Below are 26,878 nucleotides of genomic sequence, written 5' to 3'. Positions count from 1 at the left end.
AACAAAATATATAATTTGTGTACATATTAGGTGGAGATAATGAAAGACAAGAAAAAATTTGTTAAGTAACAAAATTACTGTTTGTCACATAGATGAGTAGTAACAACAAGCATCGGTAACACACAATCTTACAGATTGAAGCAAAATACACAAAAAAAAAAATTGTACCAATATGCCAAACCATACTACAGAAACAATCTTATATAATACGGGAACACAGTTTTTAAGGGAATTAGCAAAAATACACCACACTAAAAATACATTTTTCCAGTAGGCCCTACATTCTTTCTTCTGTATTCTCATCACTTATCTTGGTATTCCTCTATATGCTCCTCCAGATGATGTTTTCTGTAGGTGACTCTTTGGACACAATGTTCCTAATGAACATTTGAATTCAGTTTGGAATAGGGTTATGTCCTCTCTGTTTTTATGCGGTTTGGATTGGACTGTGTTGTGGAAAAACCGATCAGCTTGTCAATTGAAGCCATTTTATAGAGTCAAACAAGGTATCTTGTGTCAATTTACAAAATTTTTTTACTTTATCATAAAATTTGCAGAATACTGGAAGTTCTTTGTAGGATATGCGACAGATCTTGTAGCATGCATTCATTAGGCCTAATAATGTATTGATACATTGTACTACATCTTGATTTATTTTATTTAAAATAATTTGGGAGCCTCTCTTGTTGCTTAAATCCTGTCTGAAATTTGCATTTAGTTTATTGTTATGTTAATTAATAAAGTGCACTGCAAGTGTTGTAGCAATAACTACATCATATATACTCCTCAAGCCACTGTACGGCGTGTGTCAGAGGGTACCCTGTACACTACTAGTAATTTCCTTTCCTGTTCCATTGACAAACACTAAGGAGAATACAACTCCCCATATGCTTCTATATGTGCCCTAATAATTTCTCTTGTCTTTATGGTCCTTAAACAGAATGTTCGTTCGTGGCAGTAGAATTGTTTTGCAGTTAACTTCAAATGCTGGTGCTGTATAAATTTTCTCAATACTGCTCTGTAAAAAGAACTTTGTCTTCTCTCCAGGGGTTTCCACTTGAGTTCATGTAGCATCTCTGTAATACTTGCGTACTGATTGAATCTATCATTAACAAATCTAGCAGCCCACTACTGAATACTTTGATGTCTTCCTTTAATCTGACCTCGTGGGGATCCCAGGCACTTGGGCAATATTCGATAATGGGTCACTGGTGTTTTACACTCAATGTCCTTTACAGATGAAGTATGCTTCCTAAAATTCTCCCAATAAACCAAAATCGACCATTCATCTTCTCTACCACAATCCTCACATGGTTGTTGCATTTCATATTGCTTTCCGACATTACACCAAGAAATTTAAACAATGTAATTTTGTCAGGCAGCACACCACTAATGCTTATTTGAACATTAAAGATATTTTTTCCTACTCATTGGCATTAACCAACATTTTTTACATTTAGAGCTAGCTGCCATTCATCACACGAACTAGAAATTTTATTGAAGTCATCTTGTATCCTCCTTCAGTCACTCAATGACATCACCTTTCTGTGTATCACAGCATCATCAGCAAATGGCTGCAGACTGCTGCTAATACTGTCCAGCATATCATTTATACTTTAGTCACTTATTTCAATATGTCATTTCGTCGTTCGTGCTACGATTTAATAGTGTAATTACAGTGTGATCTTCCTGCGTGAAACAGTTTTGGAAAAAGATTTTTAGTATTTCGACCTTTTCTGTGTCATTTTGTTTCATTGCCATTATGGTCACAGAGTGTCAGGACAGATGGCTTCCATCTGCTTACTGATTTAAGATAAGTTCAAAACTTCTAAGGATTTTCTATCAGGTTGGTAGGTAGTTTTACTTTTGTATTCTATGAACACCCTTACACTAATTTTGGCTTCAAATTTTTTGTTTATCTGTAAGACTTCGGATATATTTAAATCTGTTTACCATAGCACAAATTATTTCAGTTTCTGAATGTGTACCAATTTCACCAGACATCATATTTTTTATTGCCATAAACACTTCACGACCAGCATTTCAACCTATCATTGCAACAAATATCCAATCTGAGTTTAGAATTTCATTGCTATTAACCTCTGGTTTCAACTAGCTTTTTGGCCTCCCGTACTGTGTGGTCATTATTACCATTTATAAGTGAGACTAGTTCTTGGACTTTTCCATAGATGCTCCTGCAATTAACTAACACTTTATTAACATTTTCTTTCTCTAATCTACGAAGAATGCGACCCTATCTGAACTCGGAACACTTCTTACTGACCCTGTGGAAGGATTTCTCTTTTCTGAAGGATTCGTGAGGCATGCCTCGTGTACTGTGTTATCCTAATAGCTGCTCCCTGTGTATAATGCATGCTTGACCTATTAAGGGAGACCTACATTTATCCTGATAGCTAAGGTGAAGAAATCCACATCCAACATTGTCACAGAATTCTCTGAGCATCCGTTTTTAGCTTTCCATTTGACTCATAACCAGAGTACCATCATCGGTTCCAGGATTGATGCTTGAAAATGAGAGTTCTGCTTCAACCCTGCAAGTGAGGCTAACCAGCCAGCCAGCCAGCCACCTACCTGTAGAAATCAAGCATGACCTATGAAGACATGCAGCAGACATTATTTGTGCTGACATGAGCCATGATTTGCAGCCCGTTGCACCCAGTGTATTCATTTACTGCCGGCAGAGCCTCCTCCATATGTCCGATGGAGCCTACCATCAGGAAAGCAGAGTGGCTACTGGCCTTCTTTCCCAGCCCGACCTTTATTATCCTGAGGGGCTCTGTCACCTGCCTAACATTGGAGCTCCCAGTGAGAAGCAATCCCCCCTTGTGTGCTTTTCTGGACCTCTGAGGAAAATAAGCTACAGTTCCAATGGGTGTGACATATTGGGCTGGCTCAGATGTGCTTTTGGCAGAGGCAATACCTCACACCTGCCTGATGTGTAAGGAGACAGTCATATGGCCAGTACCCACTTTGCCATCCTCACAGAGACTTGTGACTGTGGCACTGTTCACCAATCGTGCAATGGCGAGGTGCAGTGGCATCAGGGATCACAGTGATGTAGGCTCCAATAATGCCAAAGCTTTTGCCTCAGGAGCCCCAATGTCTCCGCAGCCCGTGGCAACGGCCTGAAGCCTGTCGATTGTGGCCAACGCAGCTTCCAGCTGTCTACAGACAATGGCCAATTCTAGTTCTTGTTGTTGTTGTTGTTGTTGTTAAGCATTAGTGTGTTTACCAACACACTTCTGGCCAGAACCAAATGAATTTCTGGATGCCTTTGGATGTGTCCTATCAACTGATTACTTTATTTGGTCGAGTTGTATCAAAAATTTCTCTGGTGCCTCTACCACCTGAGCTTTGGCACTATTGTACACAAGAAGGAATTCAGGGCCAACAAGGAATGCAGCAGCCACCACATGGTCCAATGGGATCTGTTCAATGTACTGCCTAGCAGTAAAGTGACCATGGACAATGACAAGATATGCATGGCTGTCAACTTTGATGCCTCCCCATATCACCACAGAATCTTGGCTGATTCTGTTGATTTCTAGGACAACTTTTGACAGGTACTGCCCACCATGGTGTCACCAAACCAAACACGGCCATCACCTTGTGTCAGAGGAAATCTGGACTTGTCTGTGAATAACACATCTTGTCAGTGATGAAGTTGCCAGTTGACATAGGAATGGCAGACCTGAAGGTGAACTGCCAGATCTTGTCATATCAACTAGAGTACTCAAAAAAGGACATCTCATAACCAATTCTTACAGTCTGATCAGACATAGAAACTCCAGTGCCCCTTGTGAGATCATCTTGCGGTGCTCTGACATGGCACTACAGCACCAGGTATCAGTCTTGAAACGTGTCGGCGACCTTTCCTAACTTGAATTTTGTGCTGACCTGTCTCTCTGGATCGATTTCTTTTAGAAACCTGTTGATGCACTCTGCCATTGACCTTCTCTGCCCCTTGTGCTAAAGTCAGCTCTTGTTGGTAGCTTTCACTTCAGACATCATTTATTTCTTCCTGATTGTTCTGCTATTCTCCAGATAAATGTCCATCTTGTCACATGTATCCTTTGTAAATTTAAGAGTGGTTCATCAAGAAGATAATTTCTATTGTCTATCAAAAACGCCCTTAGACTTCTCATCTTATGAGGGAAACCCCCTCAGATTTAGTCGTAAGATGGCCCAGTGGCTAGCCTGTCAAAAACTGAACACAGATAAAGCATGAAAACAGGAAGAAGGTGTACTGAACTTTGCAAAAAGAAGCAAAATAGAAACAGTGAACGGTTCAAGCTCAATATGTGCAGCATTGACTATACTGGCGTAGCCATGGCGTCGTCGTTAAGTGGTCACAGTGTTGGACTGCAATGGGGAAGATCCGTGTTCAAATCTCACTTGTGCACCAATTGCTTTTTTTTCACAAAATTATGCACTATCCGTGTGGTTATCGATATGTCTGTTTGCAGTATTCACATTTGTGTCCGTGTTGTGGTGTAACGTCTGTTTGCAACAGTGAATAGTAAAAAAGGACTTTCCAGACATACGTACCTCCTAATTGTCTGTGCAAGTGGCACGTGTTACAACTCTTGCATTTTGTTTTGCAAGTTTTGTTTTTTGAATTCCTTTATTGAACATAATTTGCACCAGCTTATTTGTAATTTTCATTTCCTACTCTCGCTGTTCATCACATTTACTTGCGATGACAATATATACTTACTATGTGATATATTCTATAACCAATTTATAGTATGACAATTACCAAGACTACAGGAGAAAAGACACATCAGCAACTGGATGGGAAGTTCATAATTTTGTGGAAAAAAAATTTGGAGCACAACATGGATCTCTCCCTTTATAGTCCAACTCTGTGACCGTGTAACCACAACACCGTAGCTACAGAACTATGCTTAATGCTGCACATTGTGCGCTTGAACCATTCACTGTTTCTATTTTGCTTCTTTTTTTTATTGTTCAGTACACCTTCTTTCTATTGTCATGCTTGATGTGTGTTCAGGTTTTGATGGGCTATCCACTGGTCTCTCTTATGACCGGATCTGAGGGGGTATGATGGGGAGTTTTCCTTGTTACTAGTATGCTCTCCAAGGGTTTGTAAAAGCTTATGAACATGATTGACTTCTTCTGAGACATACTTTGTTAAAAAAAATAATAATAAAACAAATCCACATGAGAAATCACACAAAGCAAGCAACGGAGTTTGAGCAGCTCCTCTGGTTTCTATAGTCTGCAGCTCATGGTCTAGTGGCTAGTGTTGCTGCCTCTGGATCACAGGGTCCCGGGTTCAATTCCCGGCTGGGTTGGGGATTTTCTCTGCCTGGGGACTAGGTGTTTGTGTTGTCTTCAACAGTTCATCATCATAATTTGTGACAGTGGCTAGATTGGTCTGTGTAAAAAAAATGGACTGTGTAAAAATTGAGACTTTGTATGGGTGCTGATGACTGCACAGTTGGGTGCCCCACGAACCAAACATCATCATCATCTGGTTTCTATAATTTACAAATAATCTAACAGTTCCTCAGTGGCACTGATAATGTTTTTAAACCACTGAAACACAGCCTAACAGCTTCTAGTGAGCACTCCATTGTTTTTCAGAAGAATTGTCTGTCTATGTGTTATAAGAACATCCATCAGTTTTAGCTCATTTTACACCTTTTCCCTCAACTTTTTTGGGCTACTTACTTATGGTCCCCCTTTTAGGATTTAAGATTTACTTTTCTAAATTTCAAAGAAGTGTGGCCCATTTTGGGAAGGATGCCTTGTATGGTGCATAATCTGTCTACTGTGCAGTGTGATCTTCTGGACACGCCATTAGGGTGGATTTATGTTTGCACCCAAAAATCCAGTGCTGTGGGCAATCTGCCATGTGGGGGTTCTTGTTGTACCCTCACGCTTGTGCCCTCCCCCTCCCCCCTTGCCCCTTCCCCAGATAATGCACTGCCGATGGCCTGAGCTCTAATCTCTCCAAGTATGGCGAGTAGTAGTTGCCTGTCTACCCAGGAAAATTCTACTATGCCATTTAGCCTTGACATGGTGCGGTAGTGTCCTTGGGGAGGGCCACTGATAGGAGTGAGTAGCATCAGTGAAGATGATCTGCAATGACACTGATCAAACAACCCATACTTGTGACAGCACCAATACAGCTGTCACAGCAGGTAGAAACAAGATTTTAATGCAGAGGCTTACAACACTGTGGTGTTTTTCTTTGATCGCACCATGGGATGAGAGTCAGGCAAGGAGAAATGGAGGTGAATAGTTCGCCTAGTTCTTGGTATGCTCCAGAACTGATGGAGAATCTTCTGCTACATTGAAGCCACTGTTTTGCATTGTAAATATTGAGTATAGGTTTGGAGCAGTCATTGCAGTATAGAAAGTAAGAAAGGATCTGGTTAGTGTTCAGAGTTTTGATCAACAATGTCAGCCACTTCAGGTCTGCGACAAGCTCGGGCAGGTACCAGGTGCTATCTCGCCTCGTAACGCCCTTAATAGGATCCAATGTGTCACCATCTGTTGGGATCTAACACTACAAAATGCACGCTAACCTAGAGTGATGTAGGTACATTTTGTTCATCATGTTTAGAGAGATCATAAGGGTAATAGGGCGGATAGTGTACCTTTGATCCTATCCTGTGATGGAAATATTTTACCTTAGAAAGTTAAGGTCATGGTTTATAGTTGTGATGCGAACTCTGATTTTTCTCCTCTTATGAGATGGTTTAGGTGCCAGAGGTCTAGGCTCTTTCTCCTGTTGCATTAATGAGGCTGTGTGTGGGACATGTGGAAGGACAGTACATGAGGGGACACTTACAAATGACCCCTTACACATGTAAACTGCCCAGAACACCAGCCTCCCCTCATTTGAAAACAGGTTTAGTTTTCAAGAGGAAATAGAAAATGCAAGACTATAAAAAACGCTTGACCACCTGCCGTATCAAGATGCTAAGAAATAGTTGGAATAACTCCACCTGAAGGATATGATATCAAACTTTGCAAACATTGTAAACCACACCAAATGTGATGACAAGGTCTCAAACACCAGCTCCTGGCCCTAATGTCAGAGCTTGTGTTTAAGACAGGTGAGGGGACAGCAGATCTCTCACCCCCAAACCCACAGTAATAAAGCAGTTAATTTCGGAACTGGAAGTCTGCCTATTTAACACTGGAGCTGCAACACTTTTCAGTAAGGCCCATGGAACATCCTCAGTCATAGATATTACAGTCTGCAAACCAAGAATCTCACCCTTAATCTAGTGGTCTGTTCATGGCGGCCTCTGTGAGAGTGACCACTTTCCTATTACTGACTCTTTCTGGACCCATTGACCAATGGAACATGCACGACACTGGTCACTTTGGAAAGCCAACTGGCAAGCTTTTACTTACAAGGCAACTTTTGAAACCAGTTGGAAGAAGGATATTGAAGAACTGGCAGAAGAAGCATCTGTCTATTATTGACATGATTATACATGCTGTGGAAGCAATGATACCCTGTTCTTTAGGTTCTTCCCAACGGACACTGGTGCCATGATGTCCTGAAGAAATATCTGAAGGTATCAGAGTGTGTCGCAATGCACTTCAACAACACAAGTGCCATCCCTCCACAGAACATTTAATAGCACTCAAGAAACTTTGAGAGAAGCCATGATTTTTAATGAAGAAGAGAAAATGGAATTGTTGGGAACAGTGTGTGTCATCTATGGGGACTCCACACCCCATCGTCTGTACACAGTAATTTTGGAAAGTGCCTCAGTGGTGACATCTGTACTGATCCCATGATCTTTGCTGAATACTTCACAGCACGTTTTGTTGAAGTGTCCCATGAGTTAACTACCATCCTAGTTTCCTGACCCAGAAATGCCTGGAAGAGCGCAACTCCTTATCTTTCCATGCACAAGGTTTGAATCAGTGTTCCATTTAGTGAATGGGAGGTCCACAGCACTTTATGTGAGGGTAATAATATTCCTATTCTGAAAGTGGCTTTTGGGCATTAGTTTACCCATTTTTATCCAGAATTTCGTATTCCTCCAACGATCTCAGGTGTGGGTAGGTTCAACTCTCAGCAGCTAGTGCATGCAGGAAACTTTCGTACCTCTGCAATTGGCTCTGAGTGTTACCCTCTTTGCAGTTGCAATGAGTGGTATTGTTACACACTGCAGAGCCTCAGCTTCGGAGGCTCATACAGGAAGGTACATAGTTGGGACCTGAATTGTGGACATCTGTTTTCTCACATGAAAACTCCCATCATACGCTTGTTGGCTCAGGTCTGTGGATCCACACCCAGGATTTTGTCTTGGTAACCAGTTACTTGAAGCTGTTAAAACTTAAGATTTTTAGTCCTTTTATTTGAAAGTTAACGTGGGTACCACAGGTATGCCAGCTCAAGGCAGATTACATGATGAAGCTTAATACCCTAAGATTTCTGAGGAGCACTTTAAGGGGGTGCAGGCCGCACAGTTCTGCAATTTGACAACACTTTCATTTTATCTTGCTTAGATTATGGCTGTGTTACCTACAGATCAGCAATACTATCAGTATTGCCCATGGCCAACAACTATGTTCTCCTCCACAATTACTTCTCCTTTGAAGGCACTCCCTACAAATAAATCAGTGGTACAGCAGTGGGCACCTGCATGGTACCATCATCTGCCAACTTGTTTGTAAGCCATATTGAGGACTCCCTCCTAACCATCCAGAACCCCAGACCCTTTTCCTGGTTGAGATTCATTGATGACATCTTTGTGATATGGACTGAGGGTGAGGACACGTTATCCTCATTCCACAGAACCTCAACATCATCTCCCCCATTCCCTTCAAATGGTCTTTCTCAACCTGACAAGCCACCTTCCTTGATGTTGACATCCACTTCAAGAAGGGTGGTTACATCAGCCCCTCCAACCTTATCAAACCCACCAACCACCAGCAATACCTCCACCTTGACAGCTGCAACACGTTCCATACCAAGAGGTCTCTTCCATACAACCTCACCTGTCGTCGTCGCATCTGCTGTAAGGAGCATTCTCTCTCCAAATAAACCAAGGGTCTCATTGAGGAGGCCTTCACAGACTGAAAGTACCCCCAACCCCCACCAACCTTCTACAGAAACAGTTCTCTCAAGACTTCTCTCTCCAGTTACCTACCATCTCCCACATACCCCCTGTTTGACCACTAAGGAGCACTCCCTTGTTGTGACTCACCACACAGAACTAGAGCAACTGAATCATATTCTCCGCCAGGGTTTGAACAACCTCATGGTGTGTCCTGAAATGACGAATATCCTTCCCACTCCTTCCCACAGTGGTCTTCAGTGCCTACTAAACCTATGCAATCTCCTTGTCTGTCCCTACTCAACTCCTGCTCACAGCACAAAGCCTCATATCCCCACAATAGATTTAGATGCAAGACCTCTCTCATACATCCTCTCACTGCCACCTATTCTAGTTCACTCACTATCCCATATCAAAGGCAGGGCTACATATGAAAGCAGTCACGTGATCTACAAGATATTCTGGAACCACTGTGCTGCTTTCTACGTGGGCATGACAACCAACAAACTGTTTAACCACATGAATGGCCCCCGACAAACTGTGGCCAAGAGACCCACCCACTTGCTGTCAACACAAATTACTTCTCTTCAGTGACTTTTTCACAGCCTGTACCATCTGGATCCTTCCTACCAACACCAGCTTTCCTGAATTGTGCAGATGGCATTTCTCACTGCTGTATATCCTATGTCCCCATAACCACCTGGGCCTCGGCCTTCATTAGTCCATGTCCTCCAATTATGTATCGCCTTCCCCACTGCCACTCCAGCACAACACAGCCTTCTATTCCACAATGCACTCGCTGGTTGTTTTCCTGCAGTTACAACTCAGTCCATCCACAGCAGCCAGAGGCAGTGGTCACGTGTGTGTGATTGTACTTTTGTGAATGTTTTCTACTTAAGAAGAAGGCATTTTTGGTCGGTAGCTCATATGTATAGCAGTCTTTCCGTTGTGCCTTTCTGCGAGTCAGCATCTCCTGTATTTAGTGAGTAGGAATCTATCCTTTTCATGATACTGTTGCTTACCATTGTTTGATTTTACTTCTACTTTCACATTTTCTATGTGAGCATAACAAATAATTTCACTGATTTGATCCATGTGTGAGATGTTCGGCATACTGTCGAAAATGATGCAAAAATAACTTGAACTGTTATGTTATTTATAATCTTTTCCTTAAAATTTATGCCCAGTAACTTAAATCACCTGCAGAAAATTTCCTTTGTTTTCAGGCTGGACATGCTCTCTGTGGCTGCAAAAAAGATGATTTTGTTCATCCAAAACCATAGTGATATCTAGCAGTCTCTTTAAAATATACCTCTGTTTCCAGTTTTCTGTTTCATATGCTGTCTGGGTAACTTGATCAAATGTTCTGTTGGCAGTTAGACTTGTTTTTAAGGTTTTCCATTTCTCAAAACAAGCTTGTGGTATGACATTTCATGGTTGTAAACTTTTAAATGAAGTTTCCACCAAACTTGAAAACCAGTAAAAAATTTAATTATGTTCAGACTTGGGTCTGTACTAAAGAGCATACAGAAAACATTACAAACTTTAGGTTTAAGCTGAATATGCCATACAGGTTCACAAAATTTTCTCATCATTTGGCCGATTGATACAGAGCGAAACAGACTTCAGCTATTGTTTTATACCTTTTGTCTTATCCTTCTTGCCTTGTCTGTTAACAGGAAAAAATGGTCCATCTTTGTTTCAAATTGCTTCATTTCCTATTTTAATTAACTCAGTTCTTAGATTTCGTGGAACAGGGGAGGGATTGAGATTATTTTACATCAACTGCTTCAATGTCGTTTTGGTATGGTGCTTTCTGAATACTGAATGTGATACAGAAGGTCTAATGAATTTCTGCTTTGAGCTGGCCAGTGACAAGCCTTCTGAAATGTTGGCCCTGTGTTCCTTCCTTTGCTGTGCTACACTTGGTTGATGTTGTTTTTGATGTTCATATGTGTATTTATTTTAATCAACTGGAAAAGTTTCTTTTTGATAACAGTAAAATAATTATAAAAATCTGTTAATTGCTTACGTATGAACAGCATTTATATACCAGTACTTAATGACACTGAAAGTATTGCATGCAGAATAAATGAAATTTAACTTATTTTACAATCAATGTTTCACACAAAATGTTCAGTGGCTGGATAGCCGTGCATGTTAAAGTGCCTGCTTCTTGAATGGGGAGGCATGCTGGTCCTACGCCAAGGGCCAGTGTGCTGACCAGCCTGGACGTGGGTTTAGGTAGTTTCCTGTACCCTACTAGGTGAATACTGGGCTGGTACCCATGTCTCACCTTAGATATATGCTACAGAAACATTATAAAAGTATCTAACAATGGAATGTAACAATATTATGAGAAGGAAACTTGCTACTCATATAGTATAGTGGAGATGCTGAGGAACAACAAAAAGATTCTCACAATTAAAGCTTTCAGCCATTAACCTTTGTCAACAATAGACACACATGGGCGGGTGCGCGCGCGCACACACACACGCGCACACACACACACACACACACACACACACACACACACACACACACACGACTGCAATCTCAGGCAACTGAAACCACACTGCGAGCAACAGCACCAGTGCATGATGGGAGTGGAGACTGGGTGGGTGTAAGGAGGAGGCTGGGGTGGGGAGGGTGAGGGATAGTATGGTGCGGATGGTGGACATAGAAGTACTGCAGTTTAGATGGTGGGCAGGGGAGAGGTGGGGATGGGGGGGGAGGAGGATTAATGGAAAACGAGGAAAATAAAAAGACTGGGTGTGGTGGTGGAATGACGACTGTGTAGTGCTGGAATGGGAACAGGGAAGGGGCTGGATGGGTGAGGACAGTGTCTAATGAAGATTGAGGCCAGGAGGGTTACGGGAACGTAGGATGTATTGCAGGGAAAGTTCCCACCTGCGCACTTCAGAAAAGCTGGTGTTGGTGGGAAGGATCCAGATGATAGAGGCTGTGAAGCAGTCATTGAAATGAAGGATATTATGTTTAGCAGCATGTTCAGCAACAGGGTGGTCCACTTGTTTCTTGGCCACAGTTTGTTGGTGGCCATTCATGTGGACAGACAGCTTGTTGATTGTCACGCCTACACAGAATGCAGCATAGTGGTTGCAGCCTGGCTTGTAGATAACATGACTGGTTTCACAGATAGCCATGCCTTTGATGGGATTGGTGATGTTAGTGACTGGACTGGAGTAGGTGGTGATAGGAGGATATATGGGACAGGTCTTGCATCTAGGTCTATTACAGGGGTATGAGCCATGAGGTAATGGATTAGGAGCAGGGGTTGTGTAAGGATGGACGAGTATATTATGCAGGTTTGGTGGATGGCGGGATACCACTGCGGGAGGGATGGATAGTGGGCTGGATATTTCTCATTTCAGGACACAATAAGAGGTAATTGAAATCAGGTGGAGAATGTAATTCAGTTGCTCCAGTCCTGGGTGGTACTGACTTACGAGGGGAATGCTCCACTGTGCCCGGGCAGTGGGATTTTGGGAGGTGGTGGGAGACTGGAAAGATAAGGCACAGGTGATTTGTTTTTGTACAAGGTTGGGAGGATAATTACAGTCAGTGAAGGCTTCAGTGAGGCCCTCGGCATATTTTGAGAGGGAGTGTTCATCACTGCGGGTGCGATGACCGTGGGTGACTAGACTGTACGGAAGGGACTTCTTGGTATTGAACAGGTTGCAGCTGTCGAAGTGAAGGTATTGCTGGTGGTTAGTAGCTTTGATATGGACGGAGGTATTGATGTAGATGTCTTTGAGGTGGAGGTCCACATCTAGGAAGGTGGCTTGTTGGGTTGAGTAGGACCAGGTGAAGAAAATGGGGGAGAAGCTGTTGAGGTTCTGGAGGAATGTGGATAGTGCTCCTCACTTTTGATCCAGATAGCAAAGATGTCATCAGTGAATCTGAAACAGGTTGCGAGGTGGGGGGCTGCTGCTCGCAGTGTGGTTTCAGTTGCCTGAGACTGCAGTGTGTGTGTGTGTGTGTGTGTGTGTGTGTGTGTGTGTGTGTGTGTGTGTGTGTGTGTGTGTACGCACACACACAATGGCTGAAAGCTTTAATTGTGAGAGTCTTTTTGTTGTGCCTATCTGTGACTTAGCATCTCTGCTATATGGTGAGTAGCAACTTTCCTTCTCATAATATTGTTATAAAAGTATGTGATACTTACACTTATAAATTAATCTAGATGCAGGCAAATGGGGTTCACTGATTTTGTCCTGTGGTGGGTGTGTGGAAGTTTAGTCTCCTTAAACCCATTATTAGCAGCAGCAAAATTTTATGGCATTAAAATACTTCAGTTTGCTAGACATTTTGTGCATGGAACACTAGAAAACATTTCACACGCACTTCCCTCACAACTGGCATCCTATGTTGATTGTTCCAACTTTTTGTTCTGTTTTTGGGACATTCCATTGAGCTGTTATCTTAAGAAACTGATACTTTTCTCTTTATGGTAGCACTGGAAGAGCCCATTTTTAGTTAAAATGCACATACTTTATTTATTCACCCTTCATGGCACATTACATACTTCTTTGCTTCACTCAATTGTAATTTGGCCACATGGAGACATACTTCATCCAAGCAACTGCCCAGAATCATGGCAGTTTCCAAATTAGCAATAAATGCTGACACACCCTCGGTAATTTTACCAGAAAAACGTTTCACTAGACCAGCTATAGTTGAATTCAAAGGAGGAAAGAAGCTTTTGTTTCTACCGTCTCAGCTAGTTCACCTTGTCTGGAAGCACTCTTTGCTGTCAAAGTGTCCACCTGCATTTGCAAAACAACACTACTCTCTTCCAGCATGTTTACCTACTTCACCAAAGATTCAGTTTTTTCCTGAGTTCTCCTTTCTTGTCTCAGTGCTCCTGACATTTGTGCAAACTCTATCTACCAATAATACAATGCTCTTAAAGCACACCAAAAATTCAAAGATAACCACTACACACACTTGGACTAACAATGGCGACAAGAAATATTATCACCCTTTATGGAAACTAGCTAACCACCTTGCTTCCTTACATTGATGTGCATGAGGCTCATCATGTCGGCAAGTGCTATATGTATCTGGCAGTGACTGTGTACAAGGTTACTCGTGAGCTGATAAATTACACTGTTGGCATCTCATTGGTCATAAACAGTGCTCCTAATGGTTTCCCCTAAACTGCAGGCCTTCAGTTTCACAAGTTGTGCCTGCACATTCCTATGCACATCATTTCTTCTTATCATGCTCAGGCACAAGAACAAAACAAAGAGGCCACTAAAATATAAAAGCCCACTTATCACACTCGTGCTGTGGAAACAGCAAGTCAGAGCTGGCACTAATAGTGCAGCCAGAGTGCTCTGTTGATGAATGGCAGCTGACATTGCAGTAAATACTTCTGACAACGTGATTTTTGGACTGGAAAGCGACACCAACAGTAATAGAAGAATCAACTTATGGAAGGCCAGGATGCAGCACTGCTTCCTTCACCTGGATATGGGTTGAGAGTGGAGACATCCTCAGTGAATTATTTCTTTATTCATCTAGGTCACAGAGGTGAGATCACAACTGGAATGGAGGCTGCTGGCCCTGAGATGACTTAGTGGATTGCAGAAGCTTGGTGTGCAGATGTCAGCGAGGCCGCCAGGGAGGCATTGTGCAGATGCAGTGTTGCCTGGGGAAGTCAGTGAGGCTACAGAAACTGACACAGACTGTCACTGCAGGTGACAGCCACTCCCAGTTTGCTTGCCTGCCTGAAAGGCCACAGAATAAAATGCTAGCAAGGATGATACTCAAAATGTAGTGCACAACACACTCCTGGGAGGAAGTCACCTAGCAAGTTGACTCGTCTGTACAAGGTGTCCCAGATTCATGAATATCAAGCATCACACTGTTTGTTGTCACAGTCGCATTAAATAATCAATCCATCCTCTGTTTTCTTCTAATTTGCAAAGTCTTATTGTTACACTATACAACATAACATGCTGTACTGGTAGCTACGATGAAAATCGACTTTGGTCTTATATTCACTTTCTTCAACATTATCAGATTAAAGATTGGATAAACATCTCGCAGATTCGTCACCACCATGAGCATTCTGTCAAAGTAATTCTAGAAAAATTTTTTAATTTTTTGCGTCATGGGGGGGGGGGGGGGGGGGGGAAATCCCTTACTACCCACCCTCCTTGCGACTAAGAGAGTAAAAGATATACAAAAAATGTTTGTAAATACACTCTAAAACAAAAAAGACACACCCTTGAAGGAATTACTCAAATGGGACAGAAATCACTAGCTGTGATGTACATGTTAAGACAAACAAACACTTACAATTTCAGAAAAATTGGATGATTTATTAAAGAAATAGAGCTTCACAGATTGAGGAAGTCAGTAACATGTTGGTCCAACAAGCAGGTATTTGGCTTGGCATTGATTGACAGATTTGTTGGATGTCCTCCTGAGAGACATCATGCCAAATTCTGTCCAATTGGTACGTTAGATCATCAGAATCCTGAGCGGGTTGGAGGGCCCTGCCCATAATGCTCAAAATGTTCTCAATTGGGGAGTGATCTGGCAGTCTTGCTGGCCAAGATAGGGTTTGGTAGACACAAAGACAAGCAGTAGAAACTCACACTGTGTGCAGACGGGCATTATCTTGCTTAAATGTAAAGCCAGGATGGCTTGCTCAAAAAGGGCACCAAAACAGGGCATAGAATATTGTTGATGTACCTATGCGCTGTTTCGGGGATGGAGGGAGGAGGGGGGGGGGGGGGCACACAGTTGACAACCAAAGGGGTCCTGCTGTGAAAAGAAATGGCACTCCAGACCATCACTTTTAGTTGTTGGGCCGTAAGGCAGGCAAAAGTCAGGTTGATATTCCACTACTGTCTGGTACATCTCCAGAAATGTCTTCAGCCTCGAATCTCATTGACTGGAGTAGAATGGTTTTCAGTGAGTAACCCTACTTCATATTGAGCTCCGATGACAAGTGAAGACGTGTCTGGAGATGCCCCAGTCAGCGATACCAACCTGACTGTCGCACACCATACTGCCCAACAACCAGGAGTGATGATCTGAAGTACAATTTCTTTTCATAGCAGTACCTCCTTGGTTGTCACCCCCCCCCCCCCCCCCCCCCTTCCATGTCCTGCCCCCTCCACAGTACAGCACTGTGTCAACAATATTCTACACCCCATTTTGCTGCCCTCCATGGCAAGTCATGCTTGGTTTACGTTTCAGCATGCACACTGAGAGAGTCTCTATTGCTTGCCTTCGTGCTTGCCAAATCCTACCTTGACCAACAAGATGGCCGGATCTCCTCTCCAATTAAGAACATTTGAAACATTATGGGCAGGAGGCTCCAACCAGCTCAGGAGTTTGACGATGTAACCCACCAATTGGACATAATTTGGCATGATATTCCTCAGGAGGATATCCAGTAACCTTATCAATAAATGCTGAGCACGTAACTGCTTGTGTAAGGGCCAGAGGTGGATCAACACATTATTTTCAGTCAGTTTCTCTTGAATAAGCCATATATTTTTCCTGAAGTTCAATCATTTATTTGTATGTAGATGCACAACGCATCTGTCGATTTATATCCCATTCAGATAATTCCTTTGTGGTGCTGTATTTTAATGATTGTAAATTTGTATACTTATGCAGAGATGAACAAATATTTTATTTGATCTTTTGTAGCCTATATCTTGCAGCAGGAAACATTCACTAGGTGTCAAGTCACACATCATAATAGAAGAATGCCAGCACTCGCATTGGGTCGGATGCAGAATAATGGCAGTTTAACGTGAAACAATAATGCCAGCAGTGATTCTGATTACACTATTCCAAACATATAGAAAATAAAAGAACTATAATGCAGAGAGAGTTTCAGAATATGTAAAAGATGCAAGTACTTATCCGTTTTCATTACATCATTAAAAAAAGTAAAGTTGTGCTGTACCCAAGAACGTGGTATTGCGGTTGCATGATTTAACGAACATAACAGCTGTGTCTTTGTTGTAAACACATATGACCGACTAGAGAATCAGATTGTCAGTTACCAGCAGCTGCTGTGTTTGGCAGCTGCCATAGGGTTTACGCACCAGCAGCCAGGGCAAAGGGTTTTGTTTTGTTCTCTGATGTTTCGTGAATGTTGTGTATGATGATAGTTTCTTGACAGCAATAGACAGTTCTTGTCAAACCCTTCTGTAGCACCAACTAGCCTCAGGACGTATCAACTGTCTGTTCTATGTGTATTGGTTAATAAATGTTGATTTGTTCCTGGTACTCTGAAGTTCATGTTTCCTATAGTTAGCAGAGTATCTTGGAATGCGCATTTATAATTGTTCAGATGGCTAACGTGTAATTATGCTGACACTGGTGGCCCTGACATGATCTCAGCCTGTGTGTTCAGTCTACATAAACAAAAGAAGCAGGACTGACTTTCGAGAGTGAATAAAGATTTTTCACGAAATGCAAGACACACCGACCTCTTGAAGTAGCCTCAGTATCCTGACTCACTGTGAGACTGCCTCCATTCTGTCCCCATAATCCTGCGTTATAATTCACACAGATAGAACAAGCTTTCATTACACCAGAATAACTACAGTTTCATCCAAGTTTGTCATGGTGGTCAGCCAGCTCGATCATCATTACATATCTGAAGTCAAAAATGTAATAATGCATCTGCTGAATGAGATACTATGACAAAATCAAGGCTGAAAATTACCTCGCATGGTTTCTGCCTCACAAGAGGAGCATGTATGACAACCCCTAATATAGGTTACAGAAAAACCGTCACAGTATCTGAGGCAGTTATGTAGTAAAGTTTTGATGTAAGCACTGTACCTGCTACTCTACTATGTACATGGTGGAGCAGCAGTTTTCCAGCTCAGAAGAAAGCTGGAATAGTGTCTCAAATGGAAATGCCATTAGATGCTGTTGTGGATCTGGCAGATAGGATACAACACACAATAAGGTGGACTTGTATCAGTGAAGTGGCAGTGGCATGTAAAGCACTTTTTCGTCAGTGGAGACACACGCAGATTACGCTTGCCTTGCGATAAGACTGACAATGTACTAAAGAGATTAGTGAACTGCTGTCTCATCACAACTCCAGCAACTATGGGACTCTGTTGCAAGAAATCATTAATCCATTCCTGCATGAAATCCTTGCCCCGAGTGGCACAGCGCAGCCACCTATTTGCTGGTATTGTAGGAAGTTTGGGGATCAGGCACACAAGTGCACCACACCTTGTGCTTGCCCAAACACCACTGGCACTTGTACGTATGTGTCTCCAATCACTGATTGCAGTCTCAGCATCTCTTTATCAGCAGTGGGAAGAAGGAACAAAAATTTCTTGTGGACACTGGTTCGCCGCCTGGTGTGGACGAGCAGTTTGAGGTGCTTCAGTCTGGAACTGCATGACCACTACGGTCGCAGGTTCGAATCCTGCCTCGGGCATGGATGTGTGTGATGTCCTTAGGTTAGTTAGGTTTAAGTAGTTCTAAGTTCTAGGGGACTGATGACCTCAGGTGTTAAGTCCCATAGTGCTCAGAGCCATTTGGACAATTTTTTGACACTGATTCAGACTTGTGCACTTATCAGCATACCTTATTGTACAGTTGCCACCCACTGACTTTGTTCTGCCTCTTCACAGCAAACAGTTCATATGTGCTCTCAGCATATTGAGTTGGACTTGACACTGTGCTGTGCTTTCACCTGAAATTTCACCATCCTGACATCATGGAACCCCTAACCAGAAGACTTCTTGGTGCATTATCATCTGCTGCCAGATGTGGTGAATGCAAGACTCATTGACAGCTTTGACCTTACAATTGCCAAATTCTGTCACAGCACAATGATTCAGGGTGCACCAGGAGTGGGACATCACAATGCTGTCCATTACATTAGAATGACCTATGGCCCACCGGTTTTGTGCAGACCTAGGTGATTAACACGTGACTGCCGATTGCAAAGGCAGAATTCAACTCTAAGCTCAAAGAAGCTGTTATATCCTTTCCAGAAGTCTGTGGTCATCACCTCTCCATCTAATGCCCAAAAAGTGTAGCAGCCATGTGGTGATTATCTTGCACTTAATGCAAATACAGTGCCAGACAGATATCTAGTACCTCTGTTAAGAGATTAAAACTATGCTCTGCTTGATGCAACTGTGTTTAGTGTGCTAAACTGCCTTCACGCAAATTCATGTGGCAGATGAGCACATCCTGAAAACAGCCATAATTATGCCATTCAGATTGTTTGAGAGTCTCTCCATGACGTTTAGTCTAAGCATTGCTGCATAGTCATGATAAAGGTTTGCTGACTTCATGCTGCAAGGACTGTCGTTCCTTTTTGCCTACCTAGATGATATCCTTGTCTTTTTGTCCACATGCAAAACAGCACTAGTAACACATGGTGGAAGTCTTTAAACACACAGGGCAACATTGTATGGTATTGCATTCTGCCAAGAGTGTATTTGGCCAATCACAGTTACCATCATGGACCATTTGATTTCACCAGCAGGGTCACTACTGTTTCCTGAAAAGTAGAAGCCATAATGAAGATTACATGTACAGTAACCTTCAAGGAACTACACCATTTCTTAGGAATGCTTAGTTTTTACAGGCCTCATGTGCTGTGTGCTGCCACGTTGTAAGGACCACTGACTTCAGCGTTTTCTGGACCTAAAACTATCAGAAATTCTCTTGTCCAGTGGACAGATGCGATGAACCCTGCCTTTGAAGCAGCAAAGCAAAGCATAGCAAATGCCACACTCCTGGCACACCCCACATTGGACACACCTTTTGCAGTGGTGGTAGATGCTAGCCAGAGTCCTATCAGTGCAGCATTAGAACATCTAGTCAGTGATGCTTGGAAATCACTCTCCTTCTTGTCACACAAGCTTTTATCTTTGCAGCAAAAATAGAACACTTACAATTGTCAAGTTCATGCAGTTCATGAATTGATCAAATGGTTCTGTCCCCAATTGGAAGTCGGAGTGTTCACAATTTTTACTAATCCCAAACTGCTTGTCTATGTTTCAGAACAACAAATGCTGATTATGTCAGTATTCATAGTGTTCTGTGCCCAATTCAGCACTGACTATCATGTTTCAGCCATTGACAATGTGATAACAGACTGCCTGTTTTGAGTTAGCAGCACGCATCATCCACCCTACAGTTACAATTGGTCGGCATTCCTGGTGCAGAGGTGAAGCTATACTGTGATATTTCCAGTAGAAGGCCTCATCCTTTTCTGCCACCTGCATTCTGCAGATGTGCTTTTGACAGTCTGCACAATCTTTGTCACTGTGGCGATAGATCATCAGCTCCCCTTGTTTTAGAATGTTTTGTATGGCCTAGCAGGCAAAGGGATTGTCATGCATGGATTTGGGCATGTATTCAGTGTTGCAGCAAGATATCCTGTCGTGTGTGCAGCAGTGGAAGATTTTCCAGATAGGTGTTGAAGATCCACTAGTTCTGTCAAATGGTCAGCACTATTTCACTTGTTGGCCAGAAGAAATACCAGTTGACAACATTTCAGCAGAAACCCTAGCTTTTGCATTCACAGTGAATTGGATTTCATGCTTCAGTTGTGTGTTGCACATCACCACAGACTGCAGCCGACAATTTAAATCAGAATTATTTACTCAACTTGGCAAATTCTGTGGCACTGTTTGTCACAGGACAACAAGCTACCACCCAGCGCGCAACACCATTACTGAATGTTGCCACTGTTCTTTGAAAGTTGCACTGTTTCTCATAGAGCATTACAACTTCCTAGCAAATTCATCAACCCAAGTTCCTTGCAGCTTCTTAGCCACAATGAAACAGAGTTTGTTTTTAACCTGAAAGATTTCATTGTTCACATTCATCCTCATCAAGCATCCACACATGGCGTAAGACCAACTGATGTGTGTCATGATTTAAAACGTGCACATGTGTCATGTTGGACAAAGACTGTTTCAAACCAGCACTACGGATGTCTGCACATGCCAACGCTGTGTCGTTGAAAGAGGAGCATGAATTCTGGATATTCTAGTTAATGGTAGAACTACCACAGTCTCGATTTACAGGGTGAAACCTGCTTACATGTTTTCAGAAGTACGGCCAACATATACAATCAGCCTGAGCTGCTTCCTCAAGCACAACTGCAGCCACCCAAAACAGACTCAGTACCTGAATGTACGGCACACACTGGACATCGAGTCCACTTTCCAGCAAGATTTTTGGACGATGCTCCACTGCTTCTGATGTGGGGACCAAGATCATCAATTACCGTCCGTTGTTGTGTTTGTCAGCTGCCAAAGAGTTCATGCACCAACTGTCAGAGGTGCTGGGTTTTGTTTTGTTCTCTGTGTTCAGTGCAACATTCCATGAGTGTTATATGTAATGGTAGTTTTCTTGACAATGATAAACAGTTCTTGGGCTAACTAGCCTCAGGTCTTATCAAGTATCTACTCTGTGTTTATTGGTTAATAAATGTTTGTTTTTTCCTGGTACACCAGAGTTCATATTGTGTGTAACTGGCTGAGTATCTAGTCTATGCAGTTATAGTTACTTGGACAGCTGAGATCTAATTGCACCGACATATTTGCCAGCATATATATTCAGCTATGCATTTTGCAGAAAAACATGCTTTTTTGAATCCAGGAGACCCAAAGCCTTATATCTCCTCCTTCCACAACCTCAGTTTTTTAACTTTTGTAGTATCTCCACTAATAGAGGATCAGTTTTCTTTGTTTTACAATCTCAAATTTCTACTCACCCCAAAATAATAACAGTGCAAAAACCTTCACAGTATAACTAAATTGTACAAATAGTTCAGGGACTGATGTGCTATGTTAACAACATTGTTTGTACAAAAATGTATCAGACTAAGCTTATTGACAGCACTATCTCAAGTACTGTTTGAGAATAATTTTCATTCATACTCTATTTTGGTGGTAAAATGGGGGAAAAAAATACAGCTCTTGCCACAGAACCTATCAAATTTTGTTGACTCCATGTAGCTGCAACCCAGTGCAGAATTCAATCCTTCAACTAGGTCTCAGGTGCATAAGGATGCACATTTTGTTGACAGCAAATTTTCTTTGGTGGCTGAAATAGAATTAAATAAAGTGAGAGAACACTTTACTTTCTGGAGACTCTAATTCCAAGCAATTGAGTTAATTCTGGAATGATATTCTCTACACAGACAACTACAGTGTCCACAGAGCATTCTACACTTCAAATTGGGAATATAGCTTAACCATTGAACAATTTGGAACCATTAGGAACAATTTGAAGCTCCCACAGTATGTCATTTTGTGGGACAATAACTATTAGAATAGAATAACTATTGGAATAAGATTTGACTATAGCAGGATTATATTTAATTTTCGAAATATTCTTTGTTTGGGTGTTAATATATCAAAACAAAATTTCACTTACATATCTCCATATCTGAGTTGCATTTGTTTGATTAGTTTATAATCACTGTGGATCTGTAGCACACAATTGTTACTTGGGGGTAACTTAAAACAGAGTTATTAATCTTAGCATTGTTTGTTGATTGTTTCAGGATGGTGACACCCAAGTGGGTAACGACATTAGTAATGTTGAAGCTGTTAGATTTCAACTGAAGACACAATTTGATCGAAATGTAGTCACTCACTTTGAGGCACAGGAACAGATTCTTGATCATATTTTCACACATCTTGGGATTGACACTGTTGGATGTGTGGATCATCCAATTGTTATGACAGAAGCATTTCTAAATCCAAACTACTCAAGGCAGTGTATGTATTATAGTTTGTTTTCATGTGTTCTGGAAGCTAATAAATTTCAATTTCATGAAATGTGACTTTGCTGGCTTGTCAGATAGGGTATGTCCAATGAATATGTGTGACCTGTGCTACTTATGTTAGCCTTTATCTGAGCATAGTAAATGTGGAACATTCATTGCACCCTTGGTCATAAAGTCTAGGGCATCTTTCTAATGTGAAATGTAAATATGTTAAGGGTTTTTCTGATGTTCTATACACAAATTTTTATTGTACAATCATTAGTATTTTGTGATGAATAAGACCCACAGTGATAATATTTGTACATGTAAACATGAAATGGGTAGAAGAGTGTGATAAAGGAATAAATTGGAAGACAATGCAAATGAGCAAATACTTTAAAATCTACCATTGTCAGATGAAACTCGATGGATTGTTAAGAGTTAAGCCTTTCAGAATGTTCATGGAAACTTTTGTTGTCTTTTTTTGCCATGATATATGATTAGCTCTCCAATTTTGCGTTGTATTTTGTGATAACATTTTGCAGGCAGAAAGACAAAAATTGGCAGCCAGGTTGTGGTTTCTAAGAGGAATGTATTTTCAGTTCTTCATAAATATTTGGTCAGTGATAAATTTGGTGAACTGTCGGTTTCATTCCTTTGAGCCTTCTTTCTCGACTGCCCAAGAACCATCAAAAGTACTGCATTTTTTATTTACAACTGATGTAAGTGGCAAGATGTCCGCCCCCGGTAGCTGAGTGGTCAGCGCGACAGACTGTCAATCCAAAAGGGCCCGGGTTCGATTCCCGGCTGGGTCAGAGATTTTCTCCAATCGGGGACTGGTTGTTGTGTTGTCCTAATCATCATCATTACATCCCCATCGACGCGCAAATCGCCGAAGTGGCGTCAAATCGAAAGACTTACACCAGGCAAGCGGTCTACCCGACGGGAGGCCCTCGTCACACGACATATCAGTGGCAAGATAAAAAATTTTAATAACAGATGCTGCCATTTGTCTGTTTGATCACATCAGTTCATATTTTCAGTTGAATGAGACCAAACAAACAATTGTAGCCACACACTCACTTCTTCGTTCTAGTCCAACTAAATTACCATTCCATCTTGCCATCAGCGAGATATTAAATCCTAATCATCTGATCCTTTTGCTTGCAGCAGCTCTTTCACACTATCTCTTAGCTATCATGTTATTTATGAATGAAACAGAAACATTTTGAACTCCGTCTTCATTACTGCTGATCTAAGTTCATGTTGCTGTTACTTTCATTAATGTTAACTGCCACATCATTATTGCAAGGATTAGCTGTAATTGTAGTTGTGGTTGTTTTTTATAATTAGTATGCTGATGTGATGTTTCATGCACAATGTAATAGAAAAAATGCCTTCTGATAAAGTGTAAAGGAAAGTTCCATTGCCATAAACATGTCATATAAAATGAATTCTATGCATTGTTACCAGTATTTCATACATGAAGTAACCAATCGCCTTTAATTCTGATAACTTCAATGCCTTTTTTTTTTCTACAAAATATAATGATTTGGACGTGAAGTGTGTGTCAGTGACTTTACAACACTTGTTGCAAGGTTTTTTTCCCCACATCCCTTGATGAAATTTTCCATGGAATTTGTCTAAAAACTGATACGACCAGAGAGAGAGAGAGAGAGAGAGAGAGAGAGAGAGAGAGAGAGAGGTGTTCTTATGGTGTGGGACTGCCACAGCTTTTAGCAATTACAATGAAAATATTAGGTGACCACTCTTATGTTGTCAGTGGAGTGCTGCAGTATGCTATCTTTGTGTGTCTGTGGTCAGAGTTTGTTGTGTTATCCAGTGTTCCTTAATGAGAGTGGCTTACTACACTGTTATACTATCAGCATGCACGCACTCACCCACACCTGCGGTTGAAAAGGGTTTACATATTTTGAATATGTTCATGATTCTGCATTATAGAATGTTCTGCAATTGTTTTGGTGGCAGAAATTAACTATTTCCTGGCTTTGCGACCTGCTCCTCCCTACTGCCATCTGCAGTCATAGTACCATTCAGTTACATCCTTTCAAAAGATCTTTCTATAGAGGCACTTTCAGTACCTTCGGGACATTCAGTTTGAGATTAGTAATTATAGTTGCTCTTTCTTTGTTTTTTGGTGACTTTTTGTGAATGATAGGTAATATAAAAGTATTACATTTACCATGAAGATTCATCTTTTACTTTCACAATATATCACTTTCACGAACAATAGCAAGGAAAGCAGGTGGTGGGAAATTATACATAGAAACATCTGATCTAGGTGTGTAATACTTGCAATGACAGAGAAAATAAAAAAAAAAATATATAATTTTGACTAAAATATTGCTTCTGGTTTCCCATTTTACCTTTCAGTATCTTTATAACATTCTTCAGATATTGTTCCTTTTTTTAAAATTTTGCCGTATTCATTGATACTTTTACATTGTTTTCCAGTGATGTCAGAATTACTCTTTGAGTGCTATGGTGTGCCCAGTGTTTGCTATGGAGTAGATGCACTGTTTGCTCTCAGCCGAAATGGTGAAGCCACAGCTGATGCTACAGTGCTAGTTGTAAACTGTGGGCACAATACCACTCATGTGCTGCCAGTAGTGAATGGGACCATTGATGCGGGACATGCACGGCGTCTGAATCTTGGAGGTAGCCAGATCACAAGTTACTTGCACCGGCTCCTTCAGTTAAAGTATCCAGGTCACCTGAATGCCATAACACCCAGCCGTGCAGAGGTGAGTCTTTGATAAAAATATAAAGTCAACTAAATATTGTCATAATTTATGTCATTTGCCTGATGGATAATTATTAGCTCTAGGAGGTGAAATCCTATTCCAGCTGATACACATTTATAGGTAAAGTGATCTTTGTGTCCCTTTATTCTCACAACTGGAGGGTTCCTCTCATCCTGGGCTTGGGTGACTTGCTCCTCCTTTCTAATCTTCTCCAATTTCTCCTCCTTTGTGTGAAAATGCAACTAATAGTTACAAAAGCTAGGAAATGTTTTTTCACTTTCAAATGTATCTGTTTGAAATTTAGAATTTTGCCCCATGAAGGTAAGTAACAGCCAGCCATTCTGTTACTTTTGTTATTTTATAGTTTCCTAAAGTGGATATTCCTTTTGATAAATGGTTAGCTTGTATTGTTTTTGTGCTTCTCAATGTAACTTTTTTGATAAAAGTTGCATTTGCCCCCCCCCCCCCCCCCTCCCAACACACACACACACACACACACACACACACACACACACACACACACACTTACTTACTTACTTAACTATATTTAATTTTATTCTCATAGTGTTATTATTTTATCAGTGCTTTGTTTCCACCATTTCCTAACCCTCACTTCATTTGAAGATACTACATTGTGTGTTTGTCAGCTGATACCCAAGTCTTATTTTTCAACAGCTAACACTTCATACCCTCTTAATCATATATTTGCTGAGTGACTGCGTAGTCATGTGGTTTTGTGTGCTGCAATGAGAAGCTGGTATTATTGCATTAAAAAACCAAAGTTTAGCAAAGTTTATTCGTACATTCACGACAACCATACCTGTCTGTTCATCATTCCACGGTGCACCAAGAATCCTGCATCAAGAGGATCGAAGCAGATAAGAATAATTTGCGTGAGCAGAAGAGGGGTGGTCTGGAACCAGTATTGTCATACCAAGCTCTATGCACAGTGGTGGTAACAAGAAAAAGAAGTATGTAAATTTAAATGCTGAATATATGTATTGAATATTGAGGCTCTGTTGATATTAATTCCAGTTAAAGTTCACTCAGGATATGTGTACCTTCCAATTTTTTTTTCAGTTATTATTTCAGAATTTCCTTTTTTTAATTATTTAAGCAGCAATTATTAATCAATTTCCATTATATATTACATTTTATTCCCTCCCCACAACTATCAGCCGGGATGTGAATATGGTGAAGGATCCAACAGGATGGGTAATCTAACGACCTTACTAACATCATCTTAGCAATGATATGTAAAAGAAGCAAAGTCA

At 41.3% G+C, this 26,878-nt stretch overlaps 1 protein-coding gene across 3 annotated transcripts in view; it reads left to right on the top strand.

The window, feature by feature from the left end:
• LOC126162634 (actin-related protein 5) overlaps positions 1 to 26,878 on the top strand; it is a 181,029-nt gene that overhangs the window by 762 nt on the left and 153,389 nt on the right. For all 3 annotated transcript variants that reach the window (XM_049919265.1, XM_049919263.1, XM_049919264.1), the window contains exons 3-4: positions 22,636 to 22,852; positions 25,315 to 25,604. In XM_049919265.1, the coding sequence (XP_049775222.1) occupies positions 22,636 to 22,852; positions 25,315 to 25,604 (507 nt within the window). The remainder of the gene's footprint in view (positions 1 to 22,635; positions 22,853 to 25,314; positions 25,605 to 26,878) is intronic.

This window comes from Schistocerca cancellata, chromosome 2 (genome assembly GCF_023864275.1).
Source record: "Schistocerca cancellata isolate TAMUIC-IGC-003103 chromosome 2, iqSchCanc2.1, whole genome shotgun sequence".
Classification (NCBI taxonomy): Eukaryota; Metazoa; Arthropoda; class Insecta; order Orthoptera; family Acrididae; genus Schistocerca; species Schistocerca cancellata.
Note: the sequence above shows the minus strand (reverse complement) of the source record. Positions and strands in the feature narration are given on the sequence as shown.